This window comes from Anomaloglossus baeobatrachus, chromosome 4 (assembly GCF_048569485.1).
Source record: "Anomaloglossus baeobatrachus isolate aAnoBae1 chromosome 4, aAnoBae1.hap1, whole genome shotgun sequence".
Lineage (NCBI taxonomy): Eukaryota > Metazoa > Chordata > Amphibia > Anura > Aromobatidae > Anomaloglossus > Anomaloglossus baeobatrachus.
Genome location: NC_134356.1, coordinates 348,083,603 through 348,102,983, shown reverse-complemented (window position 1 = coordinate 348,102,983; position 19,381 = coordinate 348,083,603). Strand labels below are relative to the sequence as shown.

Here is a 19,381-nt window from a genome sequence, read left to right as displayed (position 1 = left end):
TTAAATGATCAAATCCCAGCTTGCACACAAGTAAAGCCATCAGTACATGCCCTTACTACTTGTAAACTAATCTTTTTTCAAGTCATTGATTTATTGAACATGTGAGATTATGTACATACTTTAAGGCCCCGTCACACTAAGCAACATCGCTAGCAACATCGCTGCTAACGAACAACTTTTGTGACGTTGCTAGCGATGTTGCTGTGTGTGACATCCAGCAACAACCTGGCCCCTGCTGTGAGGTCGTTGGTTGTTGCTGAATGTCCTGGGCCATTTTTTAGTTGTTGCTGTCCTGCTGTGAAGCACAGATCGCTGTGTGTGACAGCGAGACAGCAACAACTAAATGTGCAGGCAGCAGGAGCCGGCTTCTGTGGAGGCTGGTAACCAATGTAAACATCGGGTAACCAAGAAGCCCTGTCCTTGGTTACCCGATATTTACCTTTGATACCAGCCTCCGCTGCTCTCACTGCCTGTGCTGCCGGCTCCTGCTGTGTGCACATGTAGCTGCAGCACACATCGGGTTAATTAACCCGATGTGTGCTGTAACTAGGAGAGCAAGGAGCCAGCGCTAAGCATTGTGCGCTGCTCCCTGCTCTGTGCACATTTAGCTGCAGCACACATCAGGTAATTAACCCGATGTGTGCTGTAACTAGGAGAGCAAGGAGCCAGCGCTAAGCGGTGTGCGCTGCTCCCTGCTCTGTGCACATGTAGCTGCAGCACACATCGGGTAATTAACCCCATGTGTGCTGTAACTAGGAGAGCAGGGAGCCAGCGCTAAGCAGTGTGCGCTGCTCCCTGCTCTGTGCACATTTAGCTGCAGCACACATCGTGTAATTAACCCGATGTGTGCTGTAACTAGGAGAGAAAGGAGCCAGCGCTCAGTGTGCGCTGCTCCCTGCTCTCTGCACGTGTAGCTCCGTGCGTGGTAACCAAGGTAAATATCGGGTTGGTTACCCGATATTTACCTTAGTTACCAAGCGCAGCATCTTCCATGCGGCGCTGGGGGCTGGTCACTGGTTGCTGGTGAGCTCACCAGCAACTTGTGTAGCCACGCTCCAGCGATCCCTGCCAGGTCAGGTTGCTGGTGGGATCGCTGGAGCGTTGCAGTGTGACATCTCACCAGCAACCTCCTAGCAACTTACCAGCGATCCCTATCGTTGTTGGGATCGCTGGTAAGTTGCTTAGTGTGACTGGACCTTTAGACTTTACCAATTTACACTTTCTTGGAGATGAATACAGAGAGTCTCTGGGTTTATTTGGCTAAAACACAAACCTCACACATCTGCTGAGTAAAGGTACCGTCACACATAACGAGATCGCTAGCGAGATCGCTGCTGAGTCATGGTTTCTGTGACGCAGTAGCGATCCCGTTAGCGATCTCGTTATGTGTGACATCTACCAGCGATCAGGCCCCTGCTGTGAGATCGCTAGTCGTTGCAGAATGATCCAGGCCATTTTCTTCAAAGGCGATGTCCTGCTGGGCAGGACACATCGCTATGTTTGACACTGTGTGACAGTGACTGCTGAGATCGTCATACAGGTCCCTACTGCGACCTGTATCGTTACTGCGTCGTTGGTAAGATCTGATTGTGTGACATCTCACCAGCGACCTCCCAGCGACTTACCAGCGATCCCTATCAGGTCGCGTGTGACTGGGCCTTTCCAGATTAATAAAGTTAAAGAGTCAATATACACTAAAGTAAGACAATATGGCAATAGAAAAGGAACAAATAGTAAAAGGAAGATGGTCTACAAAAAGCATTGAGGACGGTCATTGGGCAAATGGATGGCTAACCTAGTTCAGGAACCTACATCAGTATAAACTGGGCTACTTCTGGCTATGCAAGACATGTAAAAAATAAAATTGTGTTAATGTGTAAAAATAAAGATACTCAACTTAGTAGCTTGAAGAATCACTAGTGTTCTGGTTCTAATTATGTACAGAGATGTAAGTGTTGTTAATGTAAAACCAGTAAGTGCCACTTGTCTATAATGGGCTTAAGAAAATAGCCTATGGGCAGAAAATATTAGATAAAAAAAAAAATTACCATTACTCACATGTGAAATCCCTGCCAGTCCTGCAGTGATAGCATCCAGTACATCATTCATGTGACAGCTGTAACAAATTACTGATTGGCTCTAGCAGTCACATCAATGATGTACATGATGTTATCACTGCAAAACCAGCGGGAGATCCCCAGAGTAATGGGGCTGGAAAGACAGTTGATGGGACAAATGAGTAATACAATTTTTTTTATTTTTTATCATTTAACATTTCCTGCTCTTATTCCATTTTCCGAAAAGTACAGCTATATTCATATTTAGTAAGGAGCAGGCAAAATACTGTATGACTTTACCCTTTGGATGCATTTACACTGGCTGATGACAACCATTAAACCACTACTGATCAGCTACATATTAATTGATGATTAATTGTCTGCTTAGTCAGGCTAACCGCGCTCCCCATGCACACAGAGCGATCAGTAAGTGCACATAGCCAGTTATTGTTCTCGGGAGCACGTTCCATTTACATACAAAAAGGTCACCGGACAAATCACGTTTTGGTCATTCGTCAGGTAAATGGCAGCCTAGGATCCCTCCTAACAAATTATCGGCCAATGAAAATGCACCCATACACTAATAAGGCACCAAAGCATGCCTAGTGATGAAACCTAATAGTATGGGAACAAATTAAACAGGTTTCTACAGCCAACAATATACATTCAATTGCAATTTTTATTTCAAATCAAAATTAGTGCTCAATCTGTATTAAATAACAAGGATACCAGAAATCTAGCATACATCAGATATAACAAACTCATTTACCTATTAGTGATTTCCATGTTAAATCTTCTGTGAAAATATACAAATCTCCCTGTAAAAGTGAACTTACTAAAAAACACAAGTAATCAAAATTTACATTACAGTCACCACTGAAAGAAATCCAAGTGCCTGGATTGTGTTAAGGCACGGCATGACTGGATTTTTGAGGTAAGGTTGTATAGTTATTTTTCTCAGCATGATGTGCAATCCTTCTGTGCAAACACAAATGTAGGTGTTAACCAATAAAGTGTCAAATTTGTAGTGACATTTTACTTAGGCACAAATTACACCCACTACGTCAAACACAAAGGCTGGAAATGATCCAACAGCATTGAAGCTTCCCATGAACCCAGCTTACACTTGCTTTCATAACAGCAAATAATGAACATAGAACAAAATAACATGGTTTCATCTCCCCACTACAGACATGTCTGTAATGTCCGTATTCCTGCAAAGACCTGAGGACTTTGCTCTGCAAGTAGGCCAGTCACGGAAGCCTTCTCCTTTTATAAAGGAAAAAAACAGTACGATTCCATAATTTCAGCATGTTTCATTCCGAACATGGTTATGGTTGCATTGCACTAAACTGATTAATAAATTATACAAATGCTAAGGGCTTGTTACAATGATTTCGTACATACAGTCTTTCATATAGTACATGTCTGTCAATCATAAGACTTCAGCTAAGAATTGATCTTGTATGTATTTTCTTATTTGCACACAAAACAAAAACAGAATATTTACATTAAAAAATCATAAGTAAATTGGAGTGGAAATTTACTCCATACAAGTGATTTCAGCACTGTATATACAGTGTTTTATAGTGCGCAATGTAGTGTCAACATAAATTATGTGTAAAATAAAAAATGCAGAATGTGCTTTTTATACATTGCAAACATATCAGACTGTGGTCAGTAAATGCTTTGTATACTCAAAGCAATTGCTTTTCCTGTGGGATAAAGTACACTATAGTAAAGAGTCTAAACAGCTTCTTCATGCTTTACAAATAGTTGTATATACAAAGAGTTGAAAGTACAGATATACAGTACAAGCAGGTGATCAGTATGCAGATATGCGAGATGAAGCATGTGCTTCCTGGACTTCTTTGACAAGTAAGATACGAGTCAGCATTTGCTCCATCACCTCCTCATTTACAGGCTGCCCAGAGTACCAAATGGGGCTATTAGGTGCGACTACTGGTTCAGGTACCAAATAGAAGGCATCTGTGGGTCCTCGGGCTCCTTGAGGACTAAAGAGAAAGAAACAATAAATAAAAGTAACATATCAGGCATATGGTAAATTGAAAACTTAGAAATATTTAAATGAATAATAAAATTGGAAATAGTTAGTGGTTAAAAGGTGACAACAAATAGCAAGAAATACATGCATACAAGTGTCAGCTCACCTTATTACCACAAGTTTGGCTCAAAGTCCTAGCATGGACATCACTGGGAAAACATGCAAACTTGTGAAGAAAAGCTAATCCAGCAAGGAACATTGAAAGCCATCAAAGGAATGAGAAGGATAAAATCTCCATTTTATTTCACCATTTAAAAAATTCCATGAGAATAAAAGTAATCAAACACATCTGATAAAAACATGAGGATGTAAAAAAATTGATAAGTTCATTCACGCGTTTTGGCTAGACAGTAGCCTTAATCATGATATGTCAAAAAGCGTTGATGGACTTAATTTTTGACATCCTCATGTTTTTACCAAATGTGTTTGATTGCTTTCATTTTCAAGGAATTTTTAAATGATGAAATAAAATGGAGATTTTATCCTGCTCATTCCTGTGATGGCTTTCCATGTTCCTTGCTTGATTTACCTGTTCTTAACAAATAGCAAGAGTTCAAAAATACTTAGGCCTCAGCTGAAAAAAAAACCAATACTTGCTTGATTTACCTTTTCTTCACAAATAGCAAGTGTTCAAGACTACTTAGGTATAACCTTCTTTATAGGTTTTTGTACTTAGGTCTCAGCTGAAGAGACCCCCAATAGCCATTATACGGTATCAACCACAGAGGACAGAGGCCTTGAATACCACAAAAGGTTAGTTTGCTCAAGTTTTGCCTATAAAAACTTCCCAGTTATGCTTGTAATGTTACCTGTTTGATATTGTAGCCAAAACGTGTTGTGTTTTGATGTAGACCAACAGATGGATATTGTTTTAGACCTTTGAATTCAATACAAATTCTGAAAGAATAAGGATTTTGAAATAATTCTGGGAGCGCCAGGCCAACAAACTGGGCTTTCTCTATGGAACTTATTGCTCTTGCCAGACCTGCCCTGTGTGATGTCTGATACTCCGTGGCCAAGCTGCAGACCAGATTTACACAAGAACTATTGAAGTCTTTCTAAAAGCCTTATAAAGACCTGAGAAAGGTGAGCAATATATTTTGTGTGTGAAATTGAACTCTAACATCTACACTGAGATCTGCGCACGCACTCTCCCTTTTATCTCCCCATATCCAGAGCCCAGCCAAAGGGCTTAGGCCGGTTTCACACATCCGGCTTTTTGCCGTTTTGCCGGATGCGGCGCTCTCCCGTACAGTTAATACAGTACAATGACAGCGCTGTAACTTCCGGGTCACATGCGCCGGTCACATGACAGCATGTGACCGGCGCTTGTTGCGCTGTCACTGTACTGTATTAACTGTACGGGAGAGCGCCGCATCCGGCAAAACAGCAAAAAGCCGGCTGTGTGAAACCGGCCTTAGTATTTTATACACAGCCAGGCTGTCAGTTTGGTGGGCACACAGATTCAGAATGGTATTAACCTGCAGATTGACATCTTATCTGCATTTCAGTAGCGTTCTGAAGTTGCACAGACACCACACTGAAAATCCAGCTACTGCGAGGAAGTGAACTTTCAGTCATAGGGACGCAGCTTCAGTCACTGCTCAGGAGATACAGCCGGATTTGCAGTGCATCAGTGCTCTGCAGGCTGTCAGTCAGTTTCCGGGCATGGTTATAGCCACCACTCACTATGTTCTGAGCGGTGACTGAAGCCATGCAGGCCGTATCTGTATAACGAAACCCAGAAGCTTTAAAATGTCTTTCCAATAGCCAGGCTTTCAGCGCGGCAGCTTCAATGGTTTTAGAACAGTATTAACCTACATATTAACCCCTTATTGGCAGTATAATAGTGTGTTTATCAAATATGACTGGTTCCCGTGAAGCAAAACCCGGCAAAAATTGGTAAATTTAACAGACTTCTCAAAAGGGTATGGGTTCCTGAAATTTGAGATAATTGATTTATAGATATCTGACAAACAGACTTAAGGATTTGTTTCCTTACAAATATTATAATATCCCAATTTTTGTACCACTCAGTGCCTGAGGAAAATATCTCAGCCATCCACGGTAAGTATATAAAAAAAAACGTATCGTATAGCTGAAATACTAGGTCATTATGGCAGAGAAGTGATTGAATTTAGTATTACATATTGCACAAAACTGTACTTTGAAAGGAAAGCAACGGTATAACGGGCAACATATGCCATTCCTAGAAAGAGCTGGCTTAATCAAGCTATCCAAAAAAAAAAAAAAATGTTTCCACTCGAGTTTTGCCTTCTTGTTTTTCTAGTCTATGCTGATAATAACAATGAATGAGACACAAAAGCTGTCAGAAATATATCACAAGGTGTCTGAAAAGCTATAATAAAGTATCAATGTGACTGCATAAAAAAAAAAAACCCAAATAAAACTGTTCTACAGCAAATGTTATTGTTGCCCATGACAACCATATTTCTGCTATTTTCCTAGAAAATGTAAATAAAGCCTCTTTAATATCATTTGTGTCTTTTTAAATTACAAGGAAGATAGAAGCACAACTCAAAGAAGAGGGGAACACATTCCTGTAGGAAATGTTTCTCTTCTCCCAGTTGCAGTATTGAAAGGGGGGAAAAAACAGAGCACTTATTACTGAAGCTGCTTTGTAAATTAGGTTTCCATGTAAACAGAACAGAAAATATCCCTTATATTGTGTAAAGTGATTCTAAGGGGTGCTTCACACATAGCGAGATCGCTACCGAAATCGCTGCTACGGCACGGTTTTGGTGACGCAACAGTGACCTCATTAGCGATCTCGCTGTGTGTGACACTGAGCAGCGATCTGGCCCCTGCTGCGAGATCGCTGCTCGTTACACACAGCCCTGGTTCGTTTTCTTCAAAGGCGCTCTCCCGCTGTGACACACAGATCGCTGTGTGTGACAGCGAGAGAGCGACGAAATGAAGCGAGCAGGGAGCAGGAGCCGGCGTCTGACAGCTGAGGTAAGCTGTAACCAGCGTAAACATCGGGTAACCAAGGGGTTACCCGATATTTACCTTAGTTACCAGCCTCCGCAGCTCTCACGCTGCCTGTGCTGCCGGCTCCGGCTCTCTGCACACGTAGCTGCAGTACACATCAGGTTAATTAACCCGATGTGTACTGTAGCTAGGAGAGCAAGGAGCCAGCGCTAAGCAGTGTGCGCGGCTCCCTGCTCTCGCGGTTATGATCGCTGCTTCGGCTGCTGTGTTTGACAGCTAAGCAGCGATCATAACAGCGACTTACAAGGTCGCTGTTACGTCACAGAAAATGGTGACGTAACAGCGACCTCGTTGTCGCTGTCGCTTAGTGTGAACCAGCCCTAAGTAGCCAGGTCAACCGATATAGTGGCACGGAGCTACCAATGGCTACCAATTACTTTAATTGGTTAAAAAACGAAAACCAAAACTATGCTTCGAACATACCATTTAAAGCGATAGAAGTCATACAGTTTTATTGGACACTGTAGTGGGTTGTCTGGATTTTCAAGTTGCTCTACGTAGGTTTCCTCTGCAACTGAAAACAAAGAAGTCTGACATTTCTGTAAAACAAAAAATGCTACATACAAGTGAAATTTGTGATATCATGCCTATGTAGTCTAATGTTCAGGGAAGATTTCAAAATAAAATGCGTGGATTAATATTTGTTCAGTTTGTACATGTATTTTTGTGCTGCAATTTTGCTTGAGTGATCATATAATTTCATTCCTAAAAAAAAAGAGCAGTCATTATATTTAAATATATCCAGTGTTTATCTCTTCTACAATTTTTTCTTAATTTAAGCCATTATGTCAACGTGCAGCAAAAACAGCAAAAGTTGGGTATATTCCAATGAGTATAGGGTATAGGTTCTTCATGACAGTAAGATAGTCTAACAGGAATCTTATCAAACAGTATCACAAATGTAAAAGTAAAATTATTCTCTCATATGTGTGGTATGTTGAATCTTTTTCTGATCACATTTCTGAATGCTGGGGATCCTCTTGGCTTCTTCCGGCTTCCAGATTGTCAACAGAAACAGTGGTCACATTACACAGAATCACTTCTATCTCTGCCGGGGAGGAGAGAGACAGACAGAGAGCAAGTGCACCGATATGCCCACCAATACACTTGTGAACTTAATTTGCTTATAAATAAACGCATAATGTCGGTGCAACCTTACTGTGGATGAGCAGGAATGAAGGGAATTTTGTTACTTACCGTAAATTCCTTTTCTTCTAGCTCTTATTGGGAGACCCAGACGATTGGGGTATAGCTACTGCCCTCCGGAGGCCACACAAAGCACTACACTAAAAAGTGCAAGGCCCCTCCCCCTCTGGCTATACCCCCCCGTGGTATCACGGGTTCTCCAGTTTTAGTGCCAAAGCAAGAAGGAGGAAGCCAATAACTGGTTTAAACAAATTAACTCCGAATAACGTCGGAGAACTGAAAAACCGTTCAACATGAACAACATGTGTACCCGCAAACAACCAAGAAATCCCGAAGGACAACAGGGCGGGTGCTGGGTCTCCCAATAAGAGCTAGAAGAAAAGGAATTTACGGTAAGTAACAAAATTCCCTTCTTCTTCAGCGCTCTATTGGGAGACCCAGACGATTGGGACGTCCAAAAGCTGTCCCTGGGTGGGTAAAGAGATACCTCATGTTAGAGCTGCAAAACAGCCCTCCCCTACGGGGATGTCACTGCCGCCTGCAGGACTCTTCTACCTAAGCTGGCATCCGCCGAAGCATAGGTATGCACCTGATAATGTTTGGTGAAAGTGTGCAGACTCGACCAGGTAGCTGCCTGGCACACCTGTTGAGCCGAAGCCTGGTGTCGTAGCGCCCAGGACGCACTCACGGCTCTGGTTGAATGGGCTTTCAGCCCTGAAAGAACCGGAAGCCCTGCAAAACGGTAGGCTTCCAGAATTGGTTCTTTGATCCATCGAGCCAGGGTGGCTTTAGAAGCCTGCAACCTCTTGCGCGTACCAGCGACAAGGGCATCGGAACGGCGTACGGGCGCCGTGCGGGAAATGTAGATTCTGAGTGCTCTCACCAGATCTAGCAAACGTAAATCATTCTCATACCGGTGAACCGGATGAGTGCAAAAGGACGGTAAGGAGATATCCTGATTAAGATGAAACGAGGATACTACCTTAGGGAGAAACTCCGGAATGATGCGCAGCACTACCTTGTCCTGGTGAAACACCAGGAAGGGAGCCTTGGATGACAGAGCTGTCAGCTCAGACACTCGCCGAAGCGATGTGATCGCAACGAGAAACGCCACCTTCTGTGACAGGCGAGAAAAGGAAACTTCCTTCAGAGGCTCGAAAAGCGGCTTCTGGAGAGCAACTAGAACCCTGTTCAGATCCCATGGATCCAACGGCCGCTTGTACGGGAGTACGATATGACAAACCCCCTGCGGGAACGTGCGCACCTTAGAAAGACGTGCTAGACGCTTCTGAAAAAACACGGATAGTGCTGAGACTTGCCCTTTGAGGGAGTCTAGCGACAAGCCCTTTTCTAACTCCTATTGTAGGAAGGAAAGAAAGATAGGCAATGCAAATGGCCAGGGAGACACTCCCTGAGTAGAGCACCAGATTAAGAAAATCTTCCACGTTCTGTGGTAGATCTTAGCAGACGTGGGCTTCCTAGCCTGTCTCATGGTGGCAACGACCCCTTGGGATAATCCTGAAGACGCTAGGATCCAGGACACACAAGCCACACAGTCAGGTTCAGGGCCGCAGAATTCCGATGGAGAAAAACGGCCATTGAGACAGTAAGTCTGGTCGGTCTGGTAGTGACCCCGGTCGGCCGACCGTGAGATGCCACAGATCCGGGTACCACGATCTCCTCGGCCAGTCTGGTGCGACGAGCATGACGCGGCTGCAATCGGATCTGATTTTTGCGCAGTACTCTGGGCAAGAGTGCCAGAGGTGGAAACACATATGTGAGCCGGAACTGCGACCAATCTTGCACTAAGGCGTCTGCCGCCAGAGCTCTGTGATCGCGCGATCGTGCCATAAATGCCGGGACCTTGTTGGTGTGCCGAGACGCCATTAGGTCGACGTCCGGCCCCCCCCCAGCGGCAACAGATTTCCTGAAACACGTCCGGGTGAAGGGACCATTCCCCCGCGTCCATGCCCTGGCGACTGAGGAAGTCTGCTTCCCAGTTTTCTACGCCCGGGATGTGAACTGCGGATATGGTGGATGCTGTGTCCTCCACCCACATGAGGATTCGCCAGACTTCCTGGAAGGCTGCTGACTGCGTGTCCCTCCTTGGTGGTTGATGTATGCCACCGCTGTGGAGATGTCCGACTGGATTCGGATCTGCTCCCTTCTAGCCACTTTTGGAAAGCTAATAGGGTAAGATACCCTGCCCCGATTTCCAGCACATCGAACTGAAGGGTGGACTCCTGCTGAGTCCACGTCCCCTGAGCCATGTGGCGGAGACAAACTGCTCCCCACCCTGACAGACTCGTATCTGTCGTGACCACTGCCCAGGATGGGGGCTATGGCAATGAGGTGGGAATAAGCCACTATTGCAGAGAGTCCTCGGCCGTCAGGGAAAGGGAGACTTCCCGTCCAGGGAGGTTGACTGCCCATCCCATTGGCGGAGAATGTCCCATTGCCGTTGGCGCAGATGAAACTGCGCAAAGGGAACTGCCTCGATGGCTGCCACCATCTTCCTTAGGAAGTGCATGAGGCGCCTTAAGGGGTGCGACTGGCCTTGAAGGAGAGACTGCACCTCTGTCCGCAGTGAACGCTGCTGGTTCAGCGGAAGCTTCACTATGGCTGATAGAGTATGAAACTCCATGCCGAGATACGTTAGTGATTGAGTCGGAGACAGATTTGACCTTGCCAAATTGATGATCCACTCGAAAGTCTGGAGAGTCTCCAGCGTAACATTCAGGCTGCGTTGGCATGCCTCGAGGCTTTGACGAGTAGATCGTCCAAGTACGGAATCACCGGGTGTCCGTGAGAGTGCAAGACTGCTACCACTGCTGCCATGACCTTGGTGCCCACCCGTGGGGCTGTCGCCAGACTGAATGGCAGAGCTACGAACAGAAGATGTTCGTCTCCTATCACAAAACGTAGAAAACGTTGGTGCTCCGTAGCAATTGGCACGTGGAGATAGGCATCCTTGATGTCTGTTGAGGCAAGGAAGTCTCCTCGAGACATTGAGGCAATGACGGATCGGAGGGATCCCATCCGGAACCGCCTGGCGTTCGCATGCTCGTTGAGCAGTTTCAGAACCAGAACAGGACGGAAGGAACCGTCCATTTTTGGAGCCACAAAGAGATTGGAGTACAAACCCTCGCCCTCGTTCCTGAGGGGGGACAGGGATCACCACTCCTTCTGCTCTTAGAGCGTCCACCGCCTGCAGCAGGGCATCTGCTCGGTGGAGAGGTGGGGCCGTTCTGAAGAATGGAGTCGGAGGACGAGAACAGAACACTGTCCTGTGCACGTGAGCACAATGTCCGTCACCCACCGGTCAGTGACCTGTGGCAGCTAAATGTCGCCAAAGGCGGGAGAGTCTGCCATCAACCGCGGATGCGGAGAGAGAGAGAGCTGAGAGTCCTGAGGAGACCGCCTTGGTAGCGGTTCCTCCGACTGCCTTCCTAGGGCGAGATTGAGCCCGGCCGGAATCTGAGCCCGTCTGAGGTTTTGTAGCCCTTTTGCACGAGGACAATTGGGACCTGCCGGAGCTTGGGAAGGACCGAAACCTCGACTGTACTTTTAGGACAGTATTAACAGGGTAAGTCGCAGTGCAGACATTGCGCCTCTGCGGTACAGATGTCCCTGCCGCAAGAACAGCAGAAAAGGTTAGGTTGCCAATACGGCTGTGGATGCCGGAGCAACCGACACGCCGATAGCCTCCTAGACAGATTTCAACCAGAGTCCATCTGTCTGTGAATGGCATCTTGAAGTGAAGCCCCATCTCCAGTGCAACTATGGCTCTATATGCAAGCCTGGAGATTGGAGAATCCACCTTTGGACCCTGGGTCCAGCGCTGACCACGTCAGGGGAAAAAAGGGATAACGTGTATCCTAAAAACGTTTGGAGAAGACGCTTATCTGGTAAGCGTGGTGTTCCTGGACTGCTTCTCTGAAGTCAGCGTGGCCAGAAAAATACTCAATATCTGCGTGAGACACTGAAAAGGAACTTCTCCTGTTCGTCTCCTATCTCCACTGGGGGAGCTGAGGGAGAAAGATCCAACCTTCCATTGATGGACGGTATAGGATCATTCCGTATGGCGTTACCACCCGGTGTATCCGGATTGAGAGCGATGTCAGTATCAAAGCCCTGAAGAGCTGCCTTTTGGTCAAGTAGATTGCCCATGGGTGCAAGTCTCTATATTATGACTACTCCGTCCCTGTCCATGGACAGGGTTGACAGGAGGTTTCTTTGGCCACAACTAGTAGAGCCCCGGCAGACGAAGTGCTAGAGACCCCGGCAGACGACGTGCTACAGGGGAGCATGCACACAATGGGACGGTGTCATGAACAGCATCCCATGTAGTAAAAACAGCACTGAAATCTGTGTTGCTTTTTTGCCGCTGCCGACTAGCTATCTAGAAGTATATAGCCAAGATTGGTGACCGTACATTGCAATGTATAGCATACAGGCATAAAGTACAAATGACCACTGCAGCACAAGCAATACAAGCAGCATAGAAGCCTGTGCCCTGGCACCCCTGCTCTTCTGCTGCTGTATACTAGTCATCTAGGGGAATATAGCCCAGAAGAGTGACCCTACAGTGCAATGTATAGCATACAAGCACAAGTACAAATGAACACTGCAGCACATGCAATCCAAGCAGCATAGAAGCCTGCGCCCTGGCACCTCTGCTCTTCTGCTGCTGTAGACTGGTCATCTAGGGGAATATAGCCCAGAAGAGTGACCATACAGTGCAATGTATAGCATACAAGCACAAGTACAAATGCACACTGCAGCCCATGCAATACAAGCAGCATAGAAAAAAACCTGTGCCCCAGCACCCTTGGTTTTCTGCTGCTGTAGTCTAGCCATTCCAGAAGAATATAGCTAAGACTAGCGACTGTACAGTGCAATGTATAGCATATCAGCATAAACACAAATGAACACCTCAGTCGTGCAAAACAAGCAGCCTAGAAAGCCTGTGCTTTAGCACACCTGCTTTCCTGCTGCTGATGTGTCGCTCCCCAAGCGGGCATATAGCGACCTATGTAGTTAAAAACAACACATGTATACACTGCAGTTATATCGTGGTCAGCACTATGTGTGCCTCTTACCGCCCGCCTATAAGCGGGTGTATGATCGCCACCGTCCTGCCTTGGAGCCGAAAGTCCGAGCTCTGCAGTAATGGCTGCCGGCTTCTTCCCCAGCTCATGTGAGGAGGGGCGGGCCGTGGGCGTGCCCCCAAGGCAGAGCGGGAATCCGGCGTCCGACAGAGTGCAGTGAGAGGGCTGGAGCATGTAAAAAGGCTCCAGCCCTCGGCGCTGCTGATTGCTCAGCGCCTGTCCCCTTCCCTGAGTGACAGGGAGGGGGCGGGAACGAAGCGGCACTAGGCCGCAGAAGCCGGGGACTGGAGTTATAAGCGCCGCCGCCGTAAAAGCGCGGTCGGCGCCCAGTCCCCGGCGAACTACAAGTCCCAGCCGCGCCGCCGCTCCCGGAGCGTCCGGCGCGGTAGTTCCCAAAACACAAAGTCACTCAGCAAAGCTGCAGTGACTGTAACCCTTTACTGTCCCCGGCGCACTAGCACACCCAGCAAGTCTGGAGTGTGCTGTGCCTGTGTGTACGGGGACACAGAGTACCTGTAATGGTGCAGGGCCATGTCCCTGAACGGTACTCCAGCTCCACATCCAGCAGGTTCAAATGGGTCTGTGGATGGAGCCCGGCGTCAGAGCTTTGAGGCCGGCAGGATCCCACTTCCTCAGAGCCCCTCAGGGGGATGTGGAAGGAAAGCAGCATGTGGGCTCCAGCCACCGTACCAGCAATAGGTACCTCAACCTTACAACACCATCCAGGGGTGAGAAGGGAGCATGCTGGGGACACTATATGTGTCCTCTTTTCTTCCATCCGAAATAGTCAGCAGCTACTGCTGACTAAAATCTGTGGAGCTATGCGTGGATGTCTGACCTCCTTCGCACACAAAGCTAAAACTGGAGAACCCGTGATACCACGGGGGGGTATAGCCAGAGGGGGAGGGGCCTTGCACTTTTTAGTGTAGTGCTTTGTGTGGCCTCCGGAGGGCAGTAGCTATACCCCAATCGTCTGGGTCTCCCAATAGAGCGCTGAAGAAAGGTATCTTTCATGATGATTTACACTGCCTTCTACTGCACACTAACTCTTCCACTATTATTGGCAGTTCTCATAAGATATTCCCTCAGCACAATATAGCTATTCAAACCAACCACAGGTGCTCAGTGCGCCCTTGGCATGGCCAAACAGTTCTATACTCTTCCCCGCCTACTTGTTTTCCATGAACCTATTTCCAACCCTCCTCTTCCTTGAGTGACAGCTTCTAACTTGCAGGAGCCAGAGAAGGGTAAAATTATATAACAGGAAGGCGCACCGAAGTATTTGGCCATGCCAATGGTACAGCCAGTGCCTATGTTTGGTTTTGAACGACCATGTAAGTTGAGCTGCAGTAGGCATGGACAAACACAGCTTTAGTCAGGGGGACTTTATAATCTGCATGTGATTTTTTGGAAGAAAAAAAAAATAAATACAAAAAAACCCAAACCTCTCCTTGTATACCACTAAATAAATTTTATGCATGGGACTAAACTGGACTTTAATGTTTTTTTTTTATTATTGGCCTATTCTTAGGATAGGCTATCAATATGTAAGCAATGAGGGTACCCCCCCCCCCACCCACCATGGAGATCAGCTGTTACCGGCACCAGCAGGAAGTTCTAGGATGCTGTTAGGACACAGCGGTTTTGTCAAAATTATAGCGGCTGTGGCCAGGTACTGCAGATTCACCTCACCAGTAGAGGGGTGGGTCGCTCCCTAACTGATCAGACATTGATAGGCTGAATAGGTCAGCTATAATTAAAAAAAAAAAAAAGAAAGAAAAACAATAACGGCCAAGACCTTTAAATCTAGGTTACCAACTAGGACGTCTCTTCACCTTTTAAGCCACTCTGAACTTGTCCATAGAGGCGCAAAAAGCGAATTGTACAGTTTTTGTCTTTTCCTATCCCTGGGTTTTTCCTCGTCTGTTTTGTGATCTTGGAAAAAGCCAATTGTGAATGCTGCTCCACAGTTTTCAAAACAAAGTACCTAAAAGAAAGAGAATAAATATACAAATCATCAGCAATCATTTCCTTAACATGGGTCATTTCATGCAGTAATAACTCTGGAATGCTTCTGCTTCTGAGTTCCTGAGGAACCACAATAGACACCCCAACAAGTGACCCTATTTTGGAAACTACATCCCTCAAGAAATTTATCTTGGCGTGTGCTGGCCTCTGTTCTGGCAGGCTCTATTTAGGAATCCATATAACTGTAGTCCAACACAATGTTTGCATTATAAAGATGCCTAAAGACAGACTCTGCTTGAACAGAAGCCAAATGGAGTTATAAGTGACTAACATATAGTGCCATTATATTCCACAGTGCTTCACAAACATTATCTTTACTGTCCCAATTAGGAATGATAATCTAAATTCATCATCTGCAAATCTTTAGTGTGAGGGAGGAAACTTAAACGTGGGCTCGTACAGGCCATTGCAGAGGTTCTCCCTTGGTGGGATTTTAACCAATATCTGCAAAGCAACAGTATCAATGACAACCACTGTGCTGATCCAGTTAAAGTTAAATTTTTTTCTTGAGTCAAAATGATTACAGTGATGCAATTTTTCATATTTTTGTTTTGCTACTGTAGTTTTCCACACTAAAACCAATTTTTTTGGCAATATTAGCATCATAATTCTTTTTCAGCCAACAGACCCATATATAAAGGGATTGTTTTTTGCTTGGACAACTTAACATTTTTTTAATTAATTTTTTTTATTATAGTATTCCCCTTATGGAATACATGTGAGTTTTATAGGTCAGGTCATTAGGAATATGGTGATATCAATTATGTGTGCGTACATTTTTGTTTTGTTTGTTTTTTTTTTTTTTTACATAAAACCCTGTAGTTTAACCCCTTTACGACCGCCGATACACCTTTTAACGGCGGTAAATAAGGGTACTTTTTCCGATCCGCCGCTTTTTAACGGCGGTCGGAAAAAAGGGTCTAGCGCCCCCCAGAGTCAGAAAATTTCCGGGGTCTCAGCTGCCGGGGGTAGCTGAGACCCTGGAGATCATGATTCGGGCCGGTTTTTCCGGTCCCCGCTCACCTGATGACCGGTATACACCGTATACCGATCATCAAGTTATAGTAAATGACCGCGCCGGTAAAAAATGATTTATCTCCCATCTGGCATGATCAAACATGCCAGATGGGAGATAAATCTTTTTCCCGGTTCCCTCCGGTCCCCCGGTGTCCCCAAAGTGCCCCCCCCGACCCCCAACCCCCTCCCGAAAATCCAAGATGGCCGCGCGCACCGGCGATCACAGCAGCGCGCCGGCCGCATTTACAGTGTTCCTATGGTTTCTGTCGTATGTGCCATAACACATACGACAGAAACCTGCTCCCTAGGCCCTGCCGGGTCCCCCCCTACCCCCCCCTGGTGTTCCCCGGTGTCCCCCGGTGTCATACATACCTGTCGGAGCCCTGATCCCCCGCGGCCCCCTCCTCCGGCTCCTTCTCTGCAGACTCCGGTCACATGTGCAGAGCGCGGCTGACAGCTTCCTGTGTTCAGAGAGCTGTGCTGGCTGCTCGCACTCTGCAGCTGTGACCCGGGGAGAGTGGGTGCAGATTCTTTGCACCCACTCTCCTCAAATGGAGGGTCTGCCCTCCTAGAAAATGGGGGATACGTTCCCTGAACGTGCCCCCCATATTTTAGAAGGTCCAGAGGCGACGTGGGACATCCAAATGGATTATTGTGGATTTTTTTTTTTCTTTTCAATAAATTGGTCAATCAGGGAATGTTTGGGGGAGTGTTTTTTCAAATAAATTTTTTTTTGTTGTCAATTTTTTTTTATTACTGTCAATTAGTTATGTCGGGTGTCTGATAGACGCCGTGACATAACTAATTGCTGGGCTTGATGCCAGGTGACATTACACACCTGGCATCAACCCCATTCATTACCCCGTTAGCCAACGCACCAGGGCGCGGGATGAGCTGGGGCGAAGCGCCAGAATTGGCGCATCTAATGGATGCGCCACTTCTGGGGCGGCTGCGGCCTGCTATTTTTAGGCTGGGAAGAGTCCAATAACCGTGGCTCTTCCCATCCTGAAAATACCAGACCCCAGCTGTCAGCTTCACCTTGGCTGGTGATCTAATTTGGGGGGACCCCACGTTTGTTTTTTTTTTTTAATTATTTATTTATAAATAATTAAAAAAAAAAAAACAGCTTGGGGAGCCCTCCAAATTGATCACCAGACAAGATGAAGCTGTCAGCTGTGGTTTGCAGGCTACAGCTGTCTGCTTTACCCTAGCTGGGTATCAAAAATAGGGGGGACCCCACGTCATTTATTTTAATTCTTTTTTTTTTTTTGGGCTAAATACAAGGCTAGGCATCCTTTAGTGTCACATGAAAGGCACTAAAGGGCGCCAGCTTAGAATATGCAGGGGGGTGGGACGTTATATATGTTTGACATCTATCCATTCATCCATTGTAGCATTTTACGCTGTGTGCCCACAATCAGGGTTTGCAACGTTTTGGACGCAGAGTGTTTTCCCTGCGTCCATAACGCTGCGTTGTGCAGTAGAAGCACAGTGGCAGGATTTTTAGAAATCCCGTGCCCACTGTGTTTCTTTTCTCCGCAGCATAAATCGACCTGTGGCGCAGCTTCCCGAGCCTCAGCATGTCAATTTATGCTGCGGAGATGAGTGTTCTCTGCAGGTAGAATAGAACTAAAGTCCACAGCAGCCTGAACCCAAATCGTGGGCATGGGCAGCTGCGTTCTCCCGTGGACAACACTCACATTTCTGCAGGAGGCTGACACTGTGTACTAGACGCCGTGTCGCTGGATCATGGCCACATAGCCTAAAGGCCGCTTTACACACTGCGATATCGGTCCCGATATCGCTAGCGTGGGTACCCGCCCCCATCTGTTGTGCGACATGGGCAAATCGCTGCCCGTGCCGCACAACATCGCGCAGATGCGTCACACATACTTACCTGCCCGGCGACATCGCTGTGACCGGCGAACCGCCTCCTTGCTAAGGGGGCGGTCCGTGTGGCGTCACAGTGACGTCACTGAGCGGCCGCCCAATAGAAGCGGAGGGGCGGAGATGAGTGGCCGGAACATCCCGCCCACCTCCTTCCTTCCTCATAGCGGCCGGGAGGCAGGTAAGGAGAGGTTCCTCGTTCCTGCGGCGTCACACATAGCGATGTGTGCTGCCGCAGGAGCGACGAACTACATCGTTACTGCTGCTGTAACGATAATCGAGAATGGACCCCCATGTCACCGATGAGCGATTTTGCACGTTTTTGCAACGATGCAAAATCGCTCATCGGTGTCACACGCAGCAACATCGCTAATGCGGCCGGATGTGCGTCACCAATTCCGTGACCCTAACGACTCCGCATTAGCGATGTCGCAGCGTGTAAAGCCCCCTTAACAGTGAGAAATTTGTTGCTACAGCAACAGTTTTGTGAAGTACCTGTGGATTCAAAATGTTTACTATACTCCTGAATAAAATCCTTGAGGGGTCCAGTTTCCAAAATGAGGTCACTTGTGGGGGGTTTCTGATGTATAGGTGCCCAAGGGGCCCTGCTAATGTGACATGGTGCGCGCAATTTACTTCAACTTTTCCAAAATTCAAATGGTGCTCCTTCCATTCCAAGCCCTCCCATTTATCCAAACAAAGGTTTTTGGCCACATGTGGGGTATCCCTGCGCTCACAAGAAATTAGATAACAACCTGTGGGGTACACGTTTTGTTGTTGCCTCTTGAAAAAGTGAAAAATGTGTCGCTAAATCAACATTTTTGTGAAAAAAATGAAAATTTCAATATGGCAACCTAAGCTTATCAAATTCTGTGAAGTATTCGTGGATTCAAAATGCTCAATATGCACCTAGATTAAAGCCTTGAGGGGTCTTATTTCCAGAATGGGGTCACTTGTGGGGGACCTCCACTGCTTAGGCACCTCAGGGGTTCTCCTAATGCAACATGGCGTCCGCTATTGATTCCAGCCAATTTTGCAGTCAAATTACACTCCTTCTC

General features: G+C 46.6%; 1 protein-coding gene across 2 annotated transcripts in view; it reads right to left on the bottom strand.

Annotated features, from left to right (window-relative positions):
- Positions 1-2,718: 2,718 nt before the first annotated feature.
- Positions 2,719-19,381, bottom strand: part of LOC142303590 (transcriptional regulator QRICH1-like) — a 126,518-nt gene continuing 109,855 nt past the window's right edge. For both annotated transcript variants that reach the window (XM_075345095.1, XM_075345096.1), the window contains exons 8-10: positions 15,227-15,378; positions 7,558-7,648; positions 2,719-4,072 (exon numbers count right to left, since the gene is read on the bottom strand). In XM_075345095.1, the coding sequence (XP_075201210.1) occupies positions 3,883-4,072; positions 7,558-7,648; positions 15,227-15,378 (433 nt within the window). In that variant the 3' untranslated portion in view covers positions 2,719-3,882. The remainder of the gene's footprint in view (positions 4,073-7,557; positions 7,649-15,226; positions 15,379-19,381) is intronic.